Source organism: Diuraphis noxia, unplaced genomic scaffold (genome assembly GCF_037042655.1).
Source record: "Diuraphis noxia isolate RWA-SAM2 unplaced genomic scaffold, SU_Dnox_SAM2 contig0001, whole genome shotgun sequence".
NCBI classification, from domain to species: domain Eukaryota; kingdom Metazoa; phylum Arthropoda; class Insecta; order Hemiptera; family Aphididae; genus Diuraphis; species Diuraphis noxia.
This window is the reverse complement of record NW_028301711.1, coordinates 19,394,020-19,411,403: the sequence shown is the minus strand read 5'-3', so window position 1 is coordinate 19,411,403 and position 17,384 is coordinate 19,394,020. Positions and strand designations below refer to the sequence as shown.

The 17,384-nt window shown below is 28.2% G+C and overlaps 2 protein-coding genes and 1 pseudogene across 2 annotated transcripts; all 3 read left to right on the top strand.

Moving 5' to 3' along the window:
- The first annotated feature begins 4,963 nt into the window (after positions 1 to 4,963).
- Positions 4,964 to 11,118, top strand: LOC149060217 (uncharacterized). Its single transcript, XM_089217500.1, has 12 exons — positions 4,964 to 5,626; positions 8,590 to 8,818; positions 8,900 to 9,022; positions 9,234 to 9,413; positions 9,501 to 9,581; positions 9,675 to 9,726; positions 9,808 to 9,887; positions 9,965 to 10,042; positions 10,194 to 10,259; positions 10,340 to 10,587; positions 10,651 to 10,810; positions 10,971 to 11,118. Exons 2-12 carry the CDS (start codon positions 8,620 to 8,622, stop codon positions 11,099 to 11,101), a joined length of 1,398 nt encoding a protein of 465 aa, XP_089073626.1. The 5' UTR covers positions 4,964 to 5,626; positions 8,590 to 8,619; the 3' UTR covers positions 11,102 to 11,118.
- Positions 5,897 to 8,257, top strand: LOC149060218 (uncharacterized). Its single transcript, XM_089217499.1, has one exon. It carries the CDS (start codon positions 6,113 to 6,115, stop codon positions 8,255 to 8,257), a length of 2,145 nt encoding a protein of 714 aa, XP_089073625.1. The 5' UTR covers positions 5,897 to 6,112.
- Positions 11,119 to 15,040: 3,922 nt separating the features above from the next.
- LOC149060216 (uncharacterized) lies at positions 15,041 to 16,269 on the top strand (annotated as a pseudogene).
- The last annotated feature ends 1,115 nt before the right edge of the window (positions 16,270 to 17,384 follow it).

Below are 17,384 nucleotides of genomic sequence, written 5' to 3'. Positions count from 1 at the left end.
ATTGTAATTAATTTGTAATTAATACTAATTATTATTTGTTATACAACATTACAACCTATTTTATATAGGTAGTAAGTATTAATAAACAACGAAGAATCCTACAAATTGTTAAACTAATAATAATGGTAATTCAAATATTTTACTAAGTGTATAATTGAGTATTTAATAAATGCATTCAATATTATATTATATTATTATATAGTAGTTCACTAGTTCATATTATTTAGTAATATTATGTGTCTCATATTATGTATTGAATAGGACACATTATACACAAAATCATTATTGGAGTACTTTGAAGGCTCCAAATTTATGTTAGTTGTCTCAGAATGTCTATCTTCTAAAAATGTGTTGACATTACGTACATATATGGATGATAAAGATGATGCTAAAAGTTTTATTAGGAAATTTGGAAAATTTGATGATAGTTATTGGATACAGGGTAATAGGTTGAATAAAGGAAATAGTAGTCGGTAAGTATATTTTATTTATTAAATTAAAAGTATAATCAATTTCAATTCAATTGAAGTAGTTAATTTTAATTACCTAGTATTTAGTTAGGTAAAGATATAACCTGCAATTTGAGTGCTGAAATAATTTATTTTCCTATAAGTATCTAATACCTATAGGTAAAAAAAAATATTAAATATAAAAAAAAATAAAATATTAAATTATTTATTCTGAGTGGAATGATAAATGCATATTATTTTAAAATTATATTTTTTCTATGTCAGTCATCATCTTTGGAGTAGTGAAATTGCTTCAAAAGTTGAATCTTTCACTTTTCTATATTATTTTTCTTATATTGTCTAATGGGATATGAATATCTAATTTGATGGGCCAAAAGTAAAAAGTCTTAGTGTCTAATTTTTTAAATTTTAAATCATCCTACAATGTATTGACTTTTATAGGTTTGTAATGCATAACAAATGGGTGTGCAGTTTTAGTTCACATAGAAAAGTGGAAAACAGTAAAAAAAACCAAAAATGTGATGCATTTATTGATATTTTGATAAAAATTGTGACCAAAGGATCTAAGAAAAATGATGAATACTTAAAAAGAGACCCTCCTCTAAACACTGTTATTAAAATTAATCCTTTTCATAGCCATAGCTGTGGTAGTGCTGATGCTCTAAAGCGATTATTTATTGATCCAGAAGTAAAATCTATTTTTCTAAAATATTTTGTTGATGGACTTTCTCCTAGTCAAGCAATGAAACAGAATATATCTAGACTTCGTACTCTTCCAAATTATATAATTTCATTGGCTAATGGTGCATTAAACCCAAGACCTTGGACTGTATATAGATTGTGGCATAAATATTTGGAAGAAAATTATGGAAGTTTTAAGGAACCTTTTGAGAGATTGGAAGAAAAAATCCCAGATTATTTAAACCAAGGTATTATTCTTGAATATATAAAAATGGCTAAGTATTATAATAAGGTAGTATAATAACATTGTCTTACATTATTTGTTTATATCATAACCTATTTTATAAATTTATTTTACATATTATAATATATTTATAATTTATATACTATAATATATAATGTGTAATAGGTTTAATCTTATTTTATTTGGCATTTAAATAAGGAATTTTAACACATGGAAATATTATTATTAGATTAATGGTCTTTATTTAAATTATATTTTTAAAGTCAGTTTGTATGAAAAAATAGTACATAAATAATTTGTATACTTTTATATTTTATAAATTGTACCTGAAGAGATTATTACTCAATATTTTTTTCAAATGTGTTGACTATTTAATACCTACTATCTTTAGATAATATTATTATTAATATAAAAAAATATTAATTTAGAATACATAATTAAAAAGTACTTAACTACTTTCAATACATACAAATATATTGAACATTTTCATTACAAGACTGATAGAAACATATTTTTTTTTTTTTATAATATAATGTTAACTGTATAATATATTTAATTCATTAGTGTTTTGCAAATAATAAAAAAATAAGATAATACTTAAGGGAAGGTAATATTATATACTAGACATTTTATGAATTAATAATTCATCAAACTTTAGTAGTAAGTTTATACTTTCTAGTCAATATTTATAAACTTTATTGGCATACATGTTGTAGTGGATAAAACAGATCCATGGGTAGTCCTTGTTGTAACACCATCAAATGAAAGAGCACAAAAACTGAAAAATAGTTCTGAAATCATATTTATGGATTCAACTTCTAGCTGTGATGTGTCCATGACATCTGTTACTGTTCTCTTAACAGCTACAAAGGGTGGTGCAGTGCCAATTGGGGTTTTAATTCACAAGCAACAAACGGCTATGGCCTATGAAAAGGAATTTAAAATGCTAATGGATAATTTTCCCTTATGTTTCAATGGATTAACGGTAATTAATTATTTATTATGTATTCCAAACAACATTATTCATTTTATAAATATTTATTCTAATATGTAACTATTTATTTATATTAAATAATACCAGTTATAGTTATTATACACTTATCTCAATTTTTTTATATTTTCCACTTAATCGTTTATTTCACTAGGTATATAAATTATAAAATATGTTTAAAAAATTAAACAATCTAAAATAGTTGAAACAATTATACAATTATATTATATAATAAATTAATATTCATAATATAAATTTATTATAATCGAGTACATTATTTAACAATAAATACATTGAAAACCAAATATATTATGTATTAAATATTAATGTATAATGAATTTAATAATATATCTTCAATTGGATTTAATCTTATTTAAAAACACTTATAGCATAATAGCTAGAAGGTAGAGAATAAAGACTAACTCTTTAACTAGGCAGGTACAAGGTACCTATATAATATTATAATAAATAACTTTTTATCTCAAAGTATTATTATATGGTTTAACTTTAACTAATTCTTTAAAACTATATTAGTGAGAAAAAAACTTATTTATGACATTTATGTCCTTAAAGAATTAGCTCTTATTGATATCACTCATGGGGTAAGTTACTAATTTTTAATAATGATTTATAGTAGGTTTCAAAAACAATGAATAAAATCATTGAATATTTAAAATGTTGTGATAATATTTTTTTTTTATATACACCTACTGAACATTTTTACTTCTTTTTTTTTTTTTTTATTGAGTAAAAAGACAATCTACAATCTATACAACAAGTATGTACATTAATTAGATGAGATAGAAGAATACAAAACAGATAACAATGAGTAATATGATTTTGGGGAATTACCCAGTGGTAACACCCAGCACGTGATACTTTATTTACTGACGGTTAATATGGGGGTTTTTTTTTTAGTACAAGAGGTCCCTGCACCATTTTCTTTTTAACCTTCGTTGAGGGTTGTCGGGTAGAGTTTTAGATGATAATTTTTTGATTAGTGGATTAGTGTGTGTTTGGAGTTTATTATGAAATCTAATGTAGTAAGTTTTAGAGATTTGATTTAGGGTATGTATTTTTAAGTCTTTGTGGAGGTTGGAATTAGTTATGTACCAAGGAGCAGAGGTAACTAGACGGAGACAGATGGACTGGAAGGCTTGTATTGATCTGGTGTTGGCGGGTTTAGCGGCTCCCCATAATTGAATGCCGTATGTCCATAGCGGCCTGAGTAGGGACTTGTAAATTAGTAATTTGGTGTTAATGTTCATTTTAGATCTTAATAATGGTCTTAGAAGGTGTAGACGGGAGTTAAGGGCTTTTCGTTTATCAACTATGTGAGGATTCCAGGTTAGTTTACTGTCAAGGGTGAGACCGAGGTATTTTATTTGTGTGTAAATAGGGATTGGAAAGCTGTTCATTGTAATTTGAGGACAAGTTTTTTTATTTAAGGTAAATGTTATGAAGGAGGACTTGGTTTCGTTGATTTTGATTTTCCACCTCTTTGTCCAGAGGTGTATAATATTGAGGTGTCTTTGTAACATACTTGAGGCTATAATGTGATTTTCATTGGTTGCTAAAATTGCCGTGTCGTCCGCATAGGAACCGAGTTCAGTGTATTAAGTTTTGGGAATGTCATGGGTGAATATATTGTATAGAAAAGGGGCAATATCGCTACCTTGGGGAACTCCGGCGAGAATGTCAAAGTAGTTTGAGTAACATGAATTCTGTCGTACGATGAAAGTGCGGTCACTAAGATACGATTTTATAAGTAGGTAGTAAGGCGCAGGCAGAAATTTTTTTAGTTTGAACAGTAGGCCTTCGAACCAGACTCTATCGAACGCTTGCGCTACGTCCAGGAAGACGGCAGCACAGTAATGTTTTTTTTCTAGTGACGAGGATATAGTGTCGACTACTCCCACACAGCATTTTTCAATGAAACTGATTGAATAAATATTTGTTATAAATTAAATTTTAAATATTTAAATTTTAAAATTTATTAAAATTTTAATAAATATTAAAGAAAACATATTTAAATTTAAATATTTAAAAGCATTTAAAAAAATATAAAATAATTAATATTGAATTATCGTTAAATAATAATATTTTATCAATTAATTAAACTAAATATTAAACAAACACAATTATTATTCAATGTTAAAAATGAATCTTGATTTAATTTTTAAAATATATTATTTAATAAATAACAAAACCCAATTTATATTATAATAATTATATACTAATTATATTTTCTATGTGAGTAGGTGGTAATTTTTTTTCAGTGTCTTTTTTAGTGAAAGAACTTATTATAAGGGAAGCGTACCGTAAAAAAAGATCTGCACATATTATATTCAGTGTTGTATGACTAAATAATAGTCTTGCTGCGCATTATATATATATTCCGCTCTATATATGTTATCTATTGTACAGGTTTATATTTGTGGTGTTTACTTTATTTATTAAAACTATAGACCGATGAGCGGAGAACATATTGCGTATCTATTACATTATTATATTGTTACTATAATATAATAATTTCGTATATATTATGTCCCTGCAGTTTTCATAATTTTAATAAATACTAAATAGCGATACACAGGTATGATTATAACTTATAAGGAATGAAAGTATAATAAAAATAACTTTAAATATTATTATGAATTATTGGCCAAATCTAAAGTTTACGCGTAGGACATAAAATATATAGGTACATTAAGGCCCGTTTCACTTGGACGCGAGCGTCCTAGGTTTAAAAACGTTTGTAAATCGTCCGTGTTTATTTATAATTACGACGTTTTTAAAACGCGGATTCGAATCGCCTAATGTGTAATCAGCTTATATAATATTATTATAAATTTAACCGGGTATTATGTCTAATATTATATACTTTGGGCATTACTATTATATTTCATATTAATATATTATTATATTATTATTGTGGTAACTATTTTTATCGATAAGGCCCATCTTATCAGGTTATTCTGAAGTTGTTTGTGTTCGTGCACTCGTGTCTATTATAGTTGTCGTGTCAGTGTGCCCGTATGCGTATGCTATTCGCGTGTAATGGAGTAATGGACATCACGCGCGTTATCGACATTTAACACTATAAACGGTTTTTTTTTTCATTTCACTGCGTCGTGTCGTCGAGTCGTCGTTGTGATTTCAAATTTGTGAGTTGTGATTACATGCTGCGTTCAGTGCGTTATTTTATTTTTGTGGGATTATAATATCATCGAAAATACGGTAAGTTACAGTTATTAAGTAATAAGTCAGTGCCTATTATACTTATATAATATAATGTATACTCAGTACCTATAATAGTTATGTAGGTATTTTGATTTTTGGCAAAATCTTATTTCTTTATACCCGCCTATAACCTATAAGAGTTTGATTTTTAAATATATTATACTGTTGGTACTTAATAGGTATCTATGAATTTTTAGTTGTACTTGAATTATACACTACACTTTAAATTATAATGTTATGTATGTATCTAATGTTAAACATGGTAGTATAATAATTACCTATTTTATCAGTTTTGTATTATATTTAAAAATGTTTTGGGTATCTGCTATGCTTGTATTTTATTAAGTCTAATTGCAGATTGTTAGGTATTGAACTCTGTGTTCTATGTTCCTTAATTCACTATTACTTTTTTAGTTCTATTTGAAATTCATTGCATTAGAACTTCTAATTGAATTCTTTTAAAAGTATATTCTATACTTTATTATGTCATACTCGGCCATTAGCAAATCTACTAAGCGCAGAAGGTATTTAGAGGAATTAGAATTGATAGAACTGGATAATGAAATTATTCATAGTGAACTAGAAAGTATTGATCAACCAAATGTATCTAGTTATAGTGCCAGTTTAGATCTAAATTCCGGATCAAACTCTTTGCTGGTACCAAATCTAATTCACCTTGATGGTACGATAAATAATATGTGTAATGATGAATATGATGCAATTAGTTTTTCGTCCAATTCTGATATTGAGGATGATGAGAATAAAATAAATAATACTAATGAATATCCAAATGAATATCACTCCATAGATAATGAAACAGATTCATCAATTTTAAATAATTTGGCTAAATGGGCTGTATCTTATAATATTTCTCAAGTTGCTTTGAGTGCATTATTGAAAGTTTTAAAAATACATAAGTGTCATAATTATTTTCCTGTAGATGCCAGAACTATATTAAAAACTAAATCATCTGTCCAACCTTTACAAATACAGACAGTGACACCTGGTAGTTTTTATTATTTCTCAATACATAATAGTTTGAAGAGTATTTCTAACTCTGACCATGAATATTTTGTTGAAGATAAAATCAAAATAGTTGTAGGGATTGATGGTCTGCCCTTGACCAAAAGTTCATCTAGCTGTTTTTGGCCAATACTTGGATATGTTCGTCATCCTGTTTATAAACCTCACGTTTTTTTAATTGGGTTGTACTGGGGTAAAGATAAGCCTCTAAACTGCAATCCTTTTTTGTTAGAATTCGTGAACGAAACAAAAAAATTATATCAAACAGGGTTTCAAACAGCATTCGGTATAAAACAAGTAATTATAGATGCTATATGTTGTGATTTACCTGCAAAGAGTTTCATCTTAAAAACTAAAGGACATACTGGTTATTATTCCTGTACTAGGTGTTTAATAAGTGGTTTTTATTTTGAACATAGAGTCTGTTTTCCCGGTACAGATTGTATTACTAAGAGAACTCACATAGATTTTTTAAATAGAACTGATGAAGAATTCCATATGACTGATGAAGTTTCTATTATAACTGAAATACCTGGTATAGATATAGTAAATAGTATTAGCATTGACTACATGCATCTAGTTTGCTTAGGAGTTACAAAAAAATTAATTTTGTTGTGGCTTGGATGTATTAAGAATGCTCCTGTTTCGGTTAGATTGCAGAGTAAAAAAGTCAACGATATTACTAAAGAACTTTTAGCTTTGAGACTTTCAGTTTGTAGTGATTTTTCTAGAGTTCCTCGGGGGCTGAATGAAGTTGCTAGGTGGAAGGCAACTGAATTTCGTCAATTTCTACTTTATACAGGCCCAGTTGTCTTACAAACCATTATAAATAATGAATACTACTTACATTTTCTATGTTTACATGTTAGTTTTCGAATCCTTTTAGCACCAAATGTAAGCACAGACCTTGTTAATTTTGTTGAAAAAATATTAAAATATTTTGTTGACAAATTTTGTGAAATATATGGTAAGGAATTTATATCACTTAATGTACACAACTTATTGCACATTGTGGATGACTATAAAAAGTTTGGTTCCCTTGATAGTTGCTCATGTTTTCCATTTGAAAACTATATGAAAACTCTAAAAAAAATGATACGAAAACATGAGAAACCATTGGAACAGGTTGTAAAACGATACCATGAATTTCAAATGTTTGGTGAGTATGAATTGAATACAAGGTCTAGGTCTAGTATCAATATAAAATATTTAAAGATATATAGTGGTGGACCATTGCCCGAAGACTGCATAAAACCGGAGTTTAAAATTGCTATAAAAGATAATATAAAAATTAATGTAAAATCATTTTCTGATGCTTACATAGGTTATACTTTTGGAGGCAAACTTAATATTTTTAAAGTTGTTAATATATGTGTTCATAAAAGTAGTAAGAAAAAAGTATTTGTAGCTCAATCATTCAACACAATTCATCCGTTTTATGAAAAACCAATTAATAGTATGAAAATAGGTATAGCTATTGTGAATGAACTGTCTAATCACCTTTATACAATTGATATAGAAACATGTACTTTTTCAAAATATGTTATTCTAAACAATAGTCTTGGTAAAGTTGCTTTTCCTATTTTACATTCATCAAATAATTAGTACTTTAATTAAGACATTGTAGTTATTAATTGTCTGTATTATATAATTTAGTATTTTTGTAAATATGTTCTTAATTTTAAATATTGTATAAAATTATTTTCAATACCAATAATTATAATATTATGATGAAATACTGTATTACTCTATAAGTGATTGAACTTGAATAGGTACTTATTATGTTTTGATATTTTAAGCATTAAATTTTTTAAAAGGATATTGGTATTTTTAATTTATTCCTGCTATTTATATTTTAAAATTCTAAATTTTGTTGAAAGTTGATATAATTAATTTTTCATACCTGCTACTATTTTTTTAAATTTAAATAACTTTAGTTGTTTTTAGTTTTCCCAAACATTGAAAAAATGGCAACATTTTCTGTTGTCCATTTTTTTGGAGATAATAGCGTAGCAGCTGTTCCAAGATTTTGGTATTCAGATAAAAATGGTACTTGCGCTTGGCCAAAAAAACCTCACAATAACAAAAGATTGATCGAGCAGTGTAGCATACCAAATACAATTGAATATGAGTATTTAGAAGCAAGAGTAATGAGCTCAGGAATAGGTAATAATTGTGTAATTACAAATATAATGTATATAGTTATAATATCTTATGTGTGAATGTATGATTTTTTATTTTGTTTAGAATCTTTAGCAATTGCAAAACAAAAGGCTAAAAAGGCAATGTACATTTCCGATCTTGATGAAGATGAAATTAAACCTAAGACAAAAAAACTTAAATCATCAATTGAATGCCCTGTTTTTTCAGGTAAATATAATAGCAAATAATAAACTGATATTATTTATTAAAATAATAATATATAATCCATTTTTACAAGGTTACCTATATACTATCTATTGAAATAGCTTTATAATGTTCTAATGTATATCAATATAATATACCTAATATGATTTATACTATTTGCATTTTAATTACTAAAATAAATTATAGTACTGTATATATGATTAATGACTTATAGAAAATTATATTGCCCCTGATAATCTGCCCGAAAAGTCTCTACATTTCCCTGGAAATAATAAAAAGAAACGCGAAACTGAAGTCCATCAACATTTTGCAGCTTCTAAGCAGCCTTCAGTTGATGAGTCACCTGTTTCAATTAGTGGTTGGTCACCATCTCCTTTAAAAGCTGCTGCTAAAGGTAACTTATTATAAAATGATAGCTAATAAGCATTTCCAAATAAATTGTCTATAAATAGATACTAAACTTTGACTTTGATTATTATAGACCACATAAGAAGTGCATCTATTGATAAAATATCATTAAAAACAATTGATTCAAGTACTAAAAAAGTTATCTCTAGTACAGGTATGTTCCAAAATATCGGTATTAAACAATAAACAATTTATAGCTACCAAAGTGTGCAAATAGTTTAAATATTTCAATTGATTTTCTTTTTAGTTTCAAGAAAACTTGAATTTTGTGATGATAAAAACAAATCATGTAAATATATTTACTTATATTAGTTTGATATATTTTTATATATTATTATAAGCTTTAGGTGCCTACTGTATATATTTTTCTTTTAATTTACAGACAACAAAATAAATTTTGACATGCTGTCAGATGAAGAATCTTTTGAAATATCAATTATTGAAAATAAAGTTTCTCCTTGTAGGTTTATGTGAATTATTTGAAATCAATTGTTGGATTTATAATAATATTATTATTTATTTATTTGTTCTTTCTAGTTATAAGCAAGGTTACGCATAATTGTGAACAAACTGAACAAACATCTACAAAGTCCAATACCAATGACAGAAAAAAAAGTAAAAACAAGAATATTATAATAAGTTATATTCACGGCCTTATAAGATCTACTAAGCCCGTGGTTATATATATTAGTTAACTTTTTTACATACAAAAATATCTGATTTTCTATAGTGATATTTAGTGATTTTTTCAATTGTATTATTATAGGTTGTACACTATTACAAACAATTGACAGTGGTTCTCAAAACTGTAGTAATTCAGCAGTTGATAATGGTTAGTTTATAGCGTAATAGGTATATCAATACCTACTAGCAATTAAAACTGTATTAGTTTAAACTTCAAACTTGTTATAGGTACTCAAAAAATATTAAAGTCTATATTAAGAAATATGGTATATATTCAAACTGACATTAAACATCTAAGTATGCAACAAAAAGAAATTCTATCTAAATTAGATAGTACATCAATGTTAAGAAACAGCATTATTAAGTGTTCATCTAACAATGAATTCTTAGACGACTTCAACTGGCCAATAAACGATCTTGAATATCTTGAAGTTATTGAAGAAAAAATAAGAGATAAAGATATGCGTGACTATTTGGTATGCAAATAATTAATTTAAATTTTTTATACATAACAATAAACAATGAAATATTTATTTTAGGTAAATGATTTGTCACATTTGGGAGGAAATTCTGTAAAAGCTATTATAAAAAGAATAGTTTATAAATTATTTACTGATGTCTTACTATCCAATTTTTCATTTACTGGCAAAAAGGGAAAACAGAAGTTTTGTAAATTAAATTTATGTTCAGTTATTTTTGGTAAGAATAATACCATTTGATATCTAATTATTAAATATATAATATAATTTGAACTTAAAATTAAAATCTATTAATGCAACACCACTACTGATGAGGTAGCAGTTCTAGATTCTAACCTTTCTTTATAACTTAAATTACAGATATTTGTATTTGGTTATAGATGCTGTTAAAAATCAAAACAAAGTAAAGAACGTCGACCAAAATGAAATGGAGGAACGATTAAAATACCATTTAGCACAAGCTCCGTTTAGTGTAAAAAGATTAAATGAAAAAATAATTGAAAATATATAATTAGTTGTTTATCAGTATTTTTTGTAATATCTTTTTTTTTTCATTAATCTTATAATTTTATATTGGCTACAAATACCATAAGTTACAGTTTTTTCTTTTCATGCTATAATATTTTATTATATTCATGAGTATATAATTAATATATAATAAATTGTTCATACATCAAAATAATACAATTTTATATTCCTAAATCCAACTCTTCAATTTTGTTGTAAAATATTTATTTAATATTATAATGTATTAGTATTCAGTATGGTGGGGGGGGGGGGTTATACAAATCTTAATAAATGGTGTATAATAATAATAACGATGAAAAAAATAATTTTCAAGTGCATAATAGGAGACAAATTTTAGAGGGGAATTGCACCCCTTCATAAACACCTTCTAAGGTACTTGTTAGTATTATATGTATTTATAATAATATAATATTGTATTTTCTATACAATAAATGAATACATATCTATAAGATCTAAGTTTAATGCAATATTAAAATATAATATTGTTGAGGTATTACAAAGCAATTTTAAATAAAGTTTAGTTTTTAAAGTTAGTTCAACATTACAAAAGGGTTCAAACAATGAAATTTAAACTTTAATTAAGCTTTAATAAACATTTATTCAAATATTTTTAAATGTTGATTTAATATTTCTTAATTCAATATTCAATATTTTATATTTAATAGGCTTTTATTAAATATATCTATGCTGTGTGGGCTCTGTGAAGTTGATGGATCGTTGAGTGGTTCGGTCTGAAACCGAATTGTGTATCTGGGATAATGTTAGCTGAGATAGCAAGAGGAATGAGTCTTTTTAGTAAGATCTTTTCGAATACTTTTGATAGAGTTGGTAATAGGCTTATGGGTCGATATGATGTAACTTTATCTGGAGGCTTGTTGGGTTTTGGAATTAGTATAATTTCGGAAAATTTCCAGGTTAGGGGGAAATAAGATAAACGTAACATTGCGTTGTAGATATACGAAAGAAGTATAAGAGTTTTTTTGACAGGTTTTTAGCGGTGAGATTTGTGATCCGGTCGTAGCCTGGAGCTTTTTTGTTGTGAAGTTTTTTGATTATAAACTCGATTTCACCGGGATTAGTGGGTTTAGCTGAGAGTGACATTGGTAATGCAGAGTCCAATGACTGTGTGACTATTTGGTTTTGGGTGTGATTTAGATTTATATTATGTGGTGTGAAGGTTTTGGATAGATGATGGCCGAATAGGTTTGCTTTATCGGTATCTGAGACAACCCATGTGTTATGTTCTTTCCGAAGGGAAGAGGGAGTTGAAACGGTTTTAAGAATTTTTTTTGTCGCTTTCCAGAGGGAAGAGTGTTGAGTTGTTAAGTTCTGTATGTATTTTTGATAAGTTCTAGAACTGTGTTGTGAGAGCGCTTTTCTTAGTTTGTTGTTTAGTTGGTTGAAGGTTTGTTTATCGATGGGATATTTGTGTCTTTGCCACCGGGACCGGGCTTTTCGTTTTTCTTGGAGAAGAAATTTTATGTGATTCGGTAGTGGGTATTTTTGTGGGTGGATTGGACTATGAAATGTTGCCAAGTGTGTGCAATCTTGAATGTCTATCGTGAGTTTTTGAATTGTTTCATCAATATCGTCACTTGACTTTAGGGATGGGTTGAGTTGAGTGCGAATTTCAACGAGTTTTTTAAAAGTAGGCCAGTGTATTTTTTTGGGAGCTTGGAGATTTGTGGTAGGGTTCTCAGAGGGTATTTCAAACTCCAGTATAACAGGTGAGTGGTCGGATGAAAGGTCATTAGTGTTAGTGACCGTGGTAATGCAGTTGTTTGGTGTTTTTCTGATAAAGATATCAAGAATATCTGGACGTCTGTTCCGATGAGAAGGCCAATAGGTGGGGTGAGGTGGGGGTAGAATTTTTATATTGGAGTTGGCTATAGAGTTGAGCAGGGTTCTGCCTCTTGTATTAGTTGAAAAACAACCCCAAGAGGAGTGTTTGGCGTTTAGGTCACCGGCGACGATAAAATGTTTACCTAGAGATTCGAAGAAATTTGTAAAATTAACTGAGCTAATTTTAGGTCCTGGGGGGCAGTAGGTGGAAGAGAGTGTCAGATTTATATGTTTATTTACGGGAACAAGAATGCTTATTGCTTGGATGTAAGTTTCACTGATTTTAGGAAGAGAGCGTGAGCCGTGTTGTCGGGGTGATTGCTTTGACCGAGTATTTTGATAGATTTTGACGGGGTAAGATGAGACTCGGATATCATGGCTATGTCTATATTAAGATCACTAAGGATTGTCTGGAGTTCTAGTTTGTGGGTTGTAATACCGTTTGCGTTCCATGTGAGTAATTTGAGTTTAAAGTTAGTTTCCATTGTTGGAGCTTAATTTGTTTATTAATGAGGTAAGATGGGTTATTAGAGGATTGAGAAGTGTTATGAGGGGAGAAATTAGTGTTTTAAATTCGGAAATGAACGATGTTAGTTGGTTTGATAATTTTTGATTGGGAATATGGTCGTTCGTATTATTAAAATCTGATTTTGATTTGTTACCTATTACTGCCTTGTGAATATGATGTGTGCTGGGTGTTAATGGGCTCGTTATGAGTAGTTGTGGGTGCGTTGTTGAGATGTTGACTTGCTTCGTGATGAGGATGACTGTTGTGTTGGATTTGAGATGAATCTGAGTTTTGGGCTATTTCTCTTGAGATGGAGTTTGGTTGATGTTTCTTTCGGAGACGTTGGAGATCCTTGTGTACCGTGCAGCCTCTGTAATTTGCCGGGTGAGCATTACTGCATAGTGCACATTTAGCAGGGAGGTCCTTGGGTTTGGAGCATTGGTCTGAGGTATGGTTATCGCCACATCGGACGCATTTAGGCAGACGATTGCAGTATGATTTAGTGTGGCCGTACTGTTGACAGCGATGGCGTTGGACTAGATCCCGTCTGATGTGTGGGGCTTCGAATTTGACTTTAGAGAAACATGAATTGTTTATCTTGAAGATGTCTTGGTTGTTTGGAGATGGGTTAAGGTCTAGGGTCTTAGGTCACCCAACAACTCTACTTCGCCTCTCACAAAAAAAACAAGCGATCCGCCTCACTTCTCTTCACCAAACCGTTACTCTCTACTCAACACAGACGAAAATAATATAGATAATATGGATATCGTAACAGGCACAGAAATCAACGAGTCACCTCCTCCACCACCTCCTCCGCCACCAATTTTCTTGACATCTCCGATTAATTTCGTCACTCTTTGTAAAAACTTAGAACAAATAACGAAAAACGAGGGCTTCCTCTGCAAGTCCAACTCAAAAACCATAAAAATAAACCTTCACTCGGCCAGTTCTTACCGTGCCGTTATATCATTGTTCAACGAGAATAAACTTGAATACCACACGTACCAGTCACACGAAGAAAAGTCCTACTGAGTTGTTATTAGGAATCTGGACCATACAATTCCTACTGACTACATTAAAGATGAAATTGAAAAACATGGGTTTATGGTAAAAAATGTCACTAACATCCTAAAATCCCAATCAAAAGAACCCCTCCCACTATTCTTTGTAGACCTTAACCCGTTTTTACTTCTTACATAATTAAGTATCCGAAAATTATAATGACAGACGATTTCATGGTTGAAAAAAAGGCAATTCAAGAAATTTGGCCTCAAACCACTCAGATTCTCTGTATATTTCATTTTTTACAAGCCAAATGGCGATGGTTGATGTCTTCTAGTAGTAATATATTACCTGTTAACAGGTAACAGTTGATGCAACTATTTAGAAAGTATTTAATAATTATTTATAATTATAATTTATATTTATATTAAGGAATTCAATTTTTAGGCTGTATATGCTAAGAACCATGAAGATTTTCAAGATGTAGTTAATGAAATTAATCATTTAGAAGGAAATCAATTATTCAAAGATCGCTTTAATGAAAATTTAAAAAGAAGTCAGGAATGGTCAATGAGTTATAGAAATGAAAATCTCATAACTCGTAATAATCAAACCAATAATTATTCAGAGGCCACAATTAGAATTCTGAAAGAAATTATTTTAGAACGTACTAAAGCATACAATGTTGTTGCGTTGGTTGAGTTTATTTCAATAATTTGGGATAAATACTTTATTAATCGTTTATTAAACTTTGCTTACAATAGAAGGAATCAAAAAGACTATGAACTACAATTGACAAAAATGAAATCAGTTGACCCGAATTCTATATTACAGATTGATGAATTTTATACAAAGTTCCAAGCTCTAAAGATAGTAAAAAGACTTATGATGTAAATACCATTATTGGATGGTGTAGTTGTTACAGTGGCAAACAGGGAGGGTTTTGTAAACACCAAGCTTTATTAAAACAACATTATAACATAGAATTTCCAAATAGCCCAGTAACTGATTTAAATGAAAGGTATAAACTTGCCTTATTAGCTCTGGGAATCAAAGATTGCCCTCCAAAACCATTTTTTGAGATACTTCATTACATATTTTAAATTTATTTTAAATATTAATTTTTTTCAAACACTACTTAATAGGATCTGAATGAGTTGCCAACACCACAAACTTCCATTATGGAAAAAGAAAATTTGAAGACAGCTAGAGAAAAAACTAACTTACAGTTATGTTCTAATGATTTTTCAAATAATTTACAAGATGGTGATATTGAAAATGAACCAAATATAAGACTTTCAATATCTCAGAACAATAATCAGTCATTAAATGACAAATTCACAGAGAAATGGGAAGATTTTACAAACTCAATTAATAGACTTGGTGAATTACTACAACAAGATGTATCTGAAACAGCAATAAAACATTTATCAGTTTTTACAAAAAAAAATTAAAAACATTGATACAACATCTCAAGCTGTAGATTATATAATAAATAATTCTTCAAGGTAAGATAAATGTTTTTTTTATGAAAAAATGAAATAGTATATTGGGTAATTGTTTGGTAAAGTTGTTAGTTCTAAACGAGGAAGAAATATTCGAGTACAACCAACATCTGTGGCTAGAAGAAGAGGATCATATAAAGGTAATCATCGGATTGGTGCTGGTAGACCACCTACAGAAAAGAGTACTGCAGGAAGAAATTCTCTTTTGAATAAAAAAAAAAAAAAACGGTTAAACGTAAACATAACTTAGCACAAAGTGTCACTAATAATCAAGCAAACGTTAAATGTCATTAGACAAACAAATTTAATAAATATTCAATATATATTTCACTTTCATGTTCACCTACTTATTATTTTTTGTTTGAAATATAAAATAAAATGCTAATAACAAGTTTTGTATTTTTAATAATTTGTTAAAAATTTATTGAACTTTTAAAATGAGTATATAATATATTATGTATATTGTATTCCATTGTAATAATAGGCCCCTTTTTCTTGGGGATTATGAGACTATATAAATTGACTATGATGTGAAAAAATTAAATGTTAGTAATAATATTATAAAATCAAATTATTAACTAAACATTATTATAATAGTATATATTTAAAAGCGAATTACAATATAGTTAATTACAATGATTTTCAAGTTTAAAAAAAATAGGTTGTAATGTTGTATAACAAATAACAAATAAATTACAATGTATAAGAAAAAAAGCGTAACGTTATTATTATTATCATATATAAATATACATTTGAATAATTAAAATTATTTAGCAGCAATTCTTATCATTATTAGTAGTGATAATAAAATAATAATAATTATAATGATAGCAGCAATTCAAATTGGACCAATCAGAGCAACCCGGTTCTGAGCGTACCTACATTTGCAAAATACGCAGCCGTGACGTCACACTACCATACTCTATTAAAAATAAATAGACAATTTTTCTCACAATTTAAGAAATATTCCAAAATATACTAAATTGGTTACATATTTTGGTATAAATGACATTATATTATAAAATATACTATAATTGTAATATATTTGAAAAATTTGGAGCGCTAGTGAATCTTGGCTCAGAGATGATTAATTTAATTTGACTTTCCAGTGGACATTTCTTTTATTTTGCAACTGCAATTGTAAAAATATGTTAGAAGCCTTGTATTAAATTTTTAAATCTTAGAATTAAAAAGAAAACTTTTATGAATTTCTATCTAAGATAATTTGAACATTGCCGTAATTTTTACGTATTTAGTCAAAATTTGAACTTTAAATGCTTGTAAAAAAAAAATCGTGCCTACGAATTTTTAATATTTTTTAACTGCTATTGTTACAATGTGTTAGAATTAAATTTTCTAACTTTTCTACCGAACAAATAAATTTTTATCGATATTTATAGAAAAAAAAA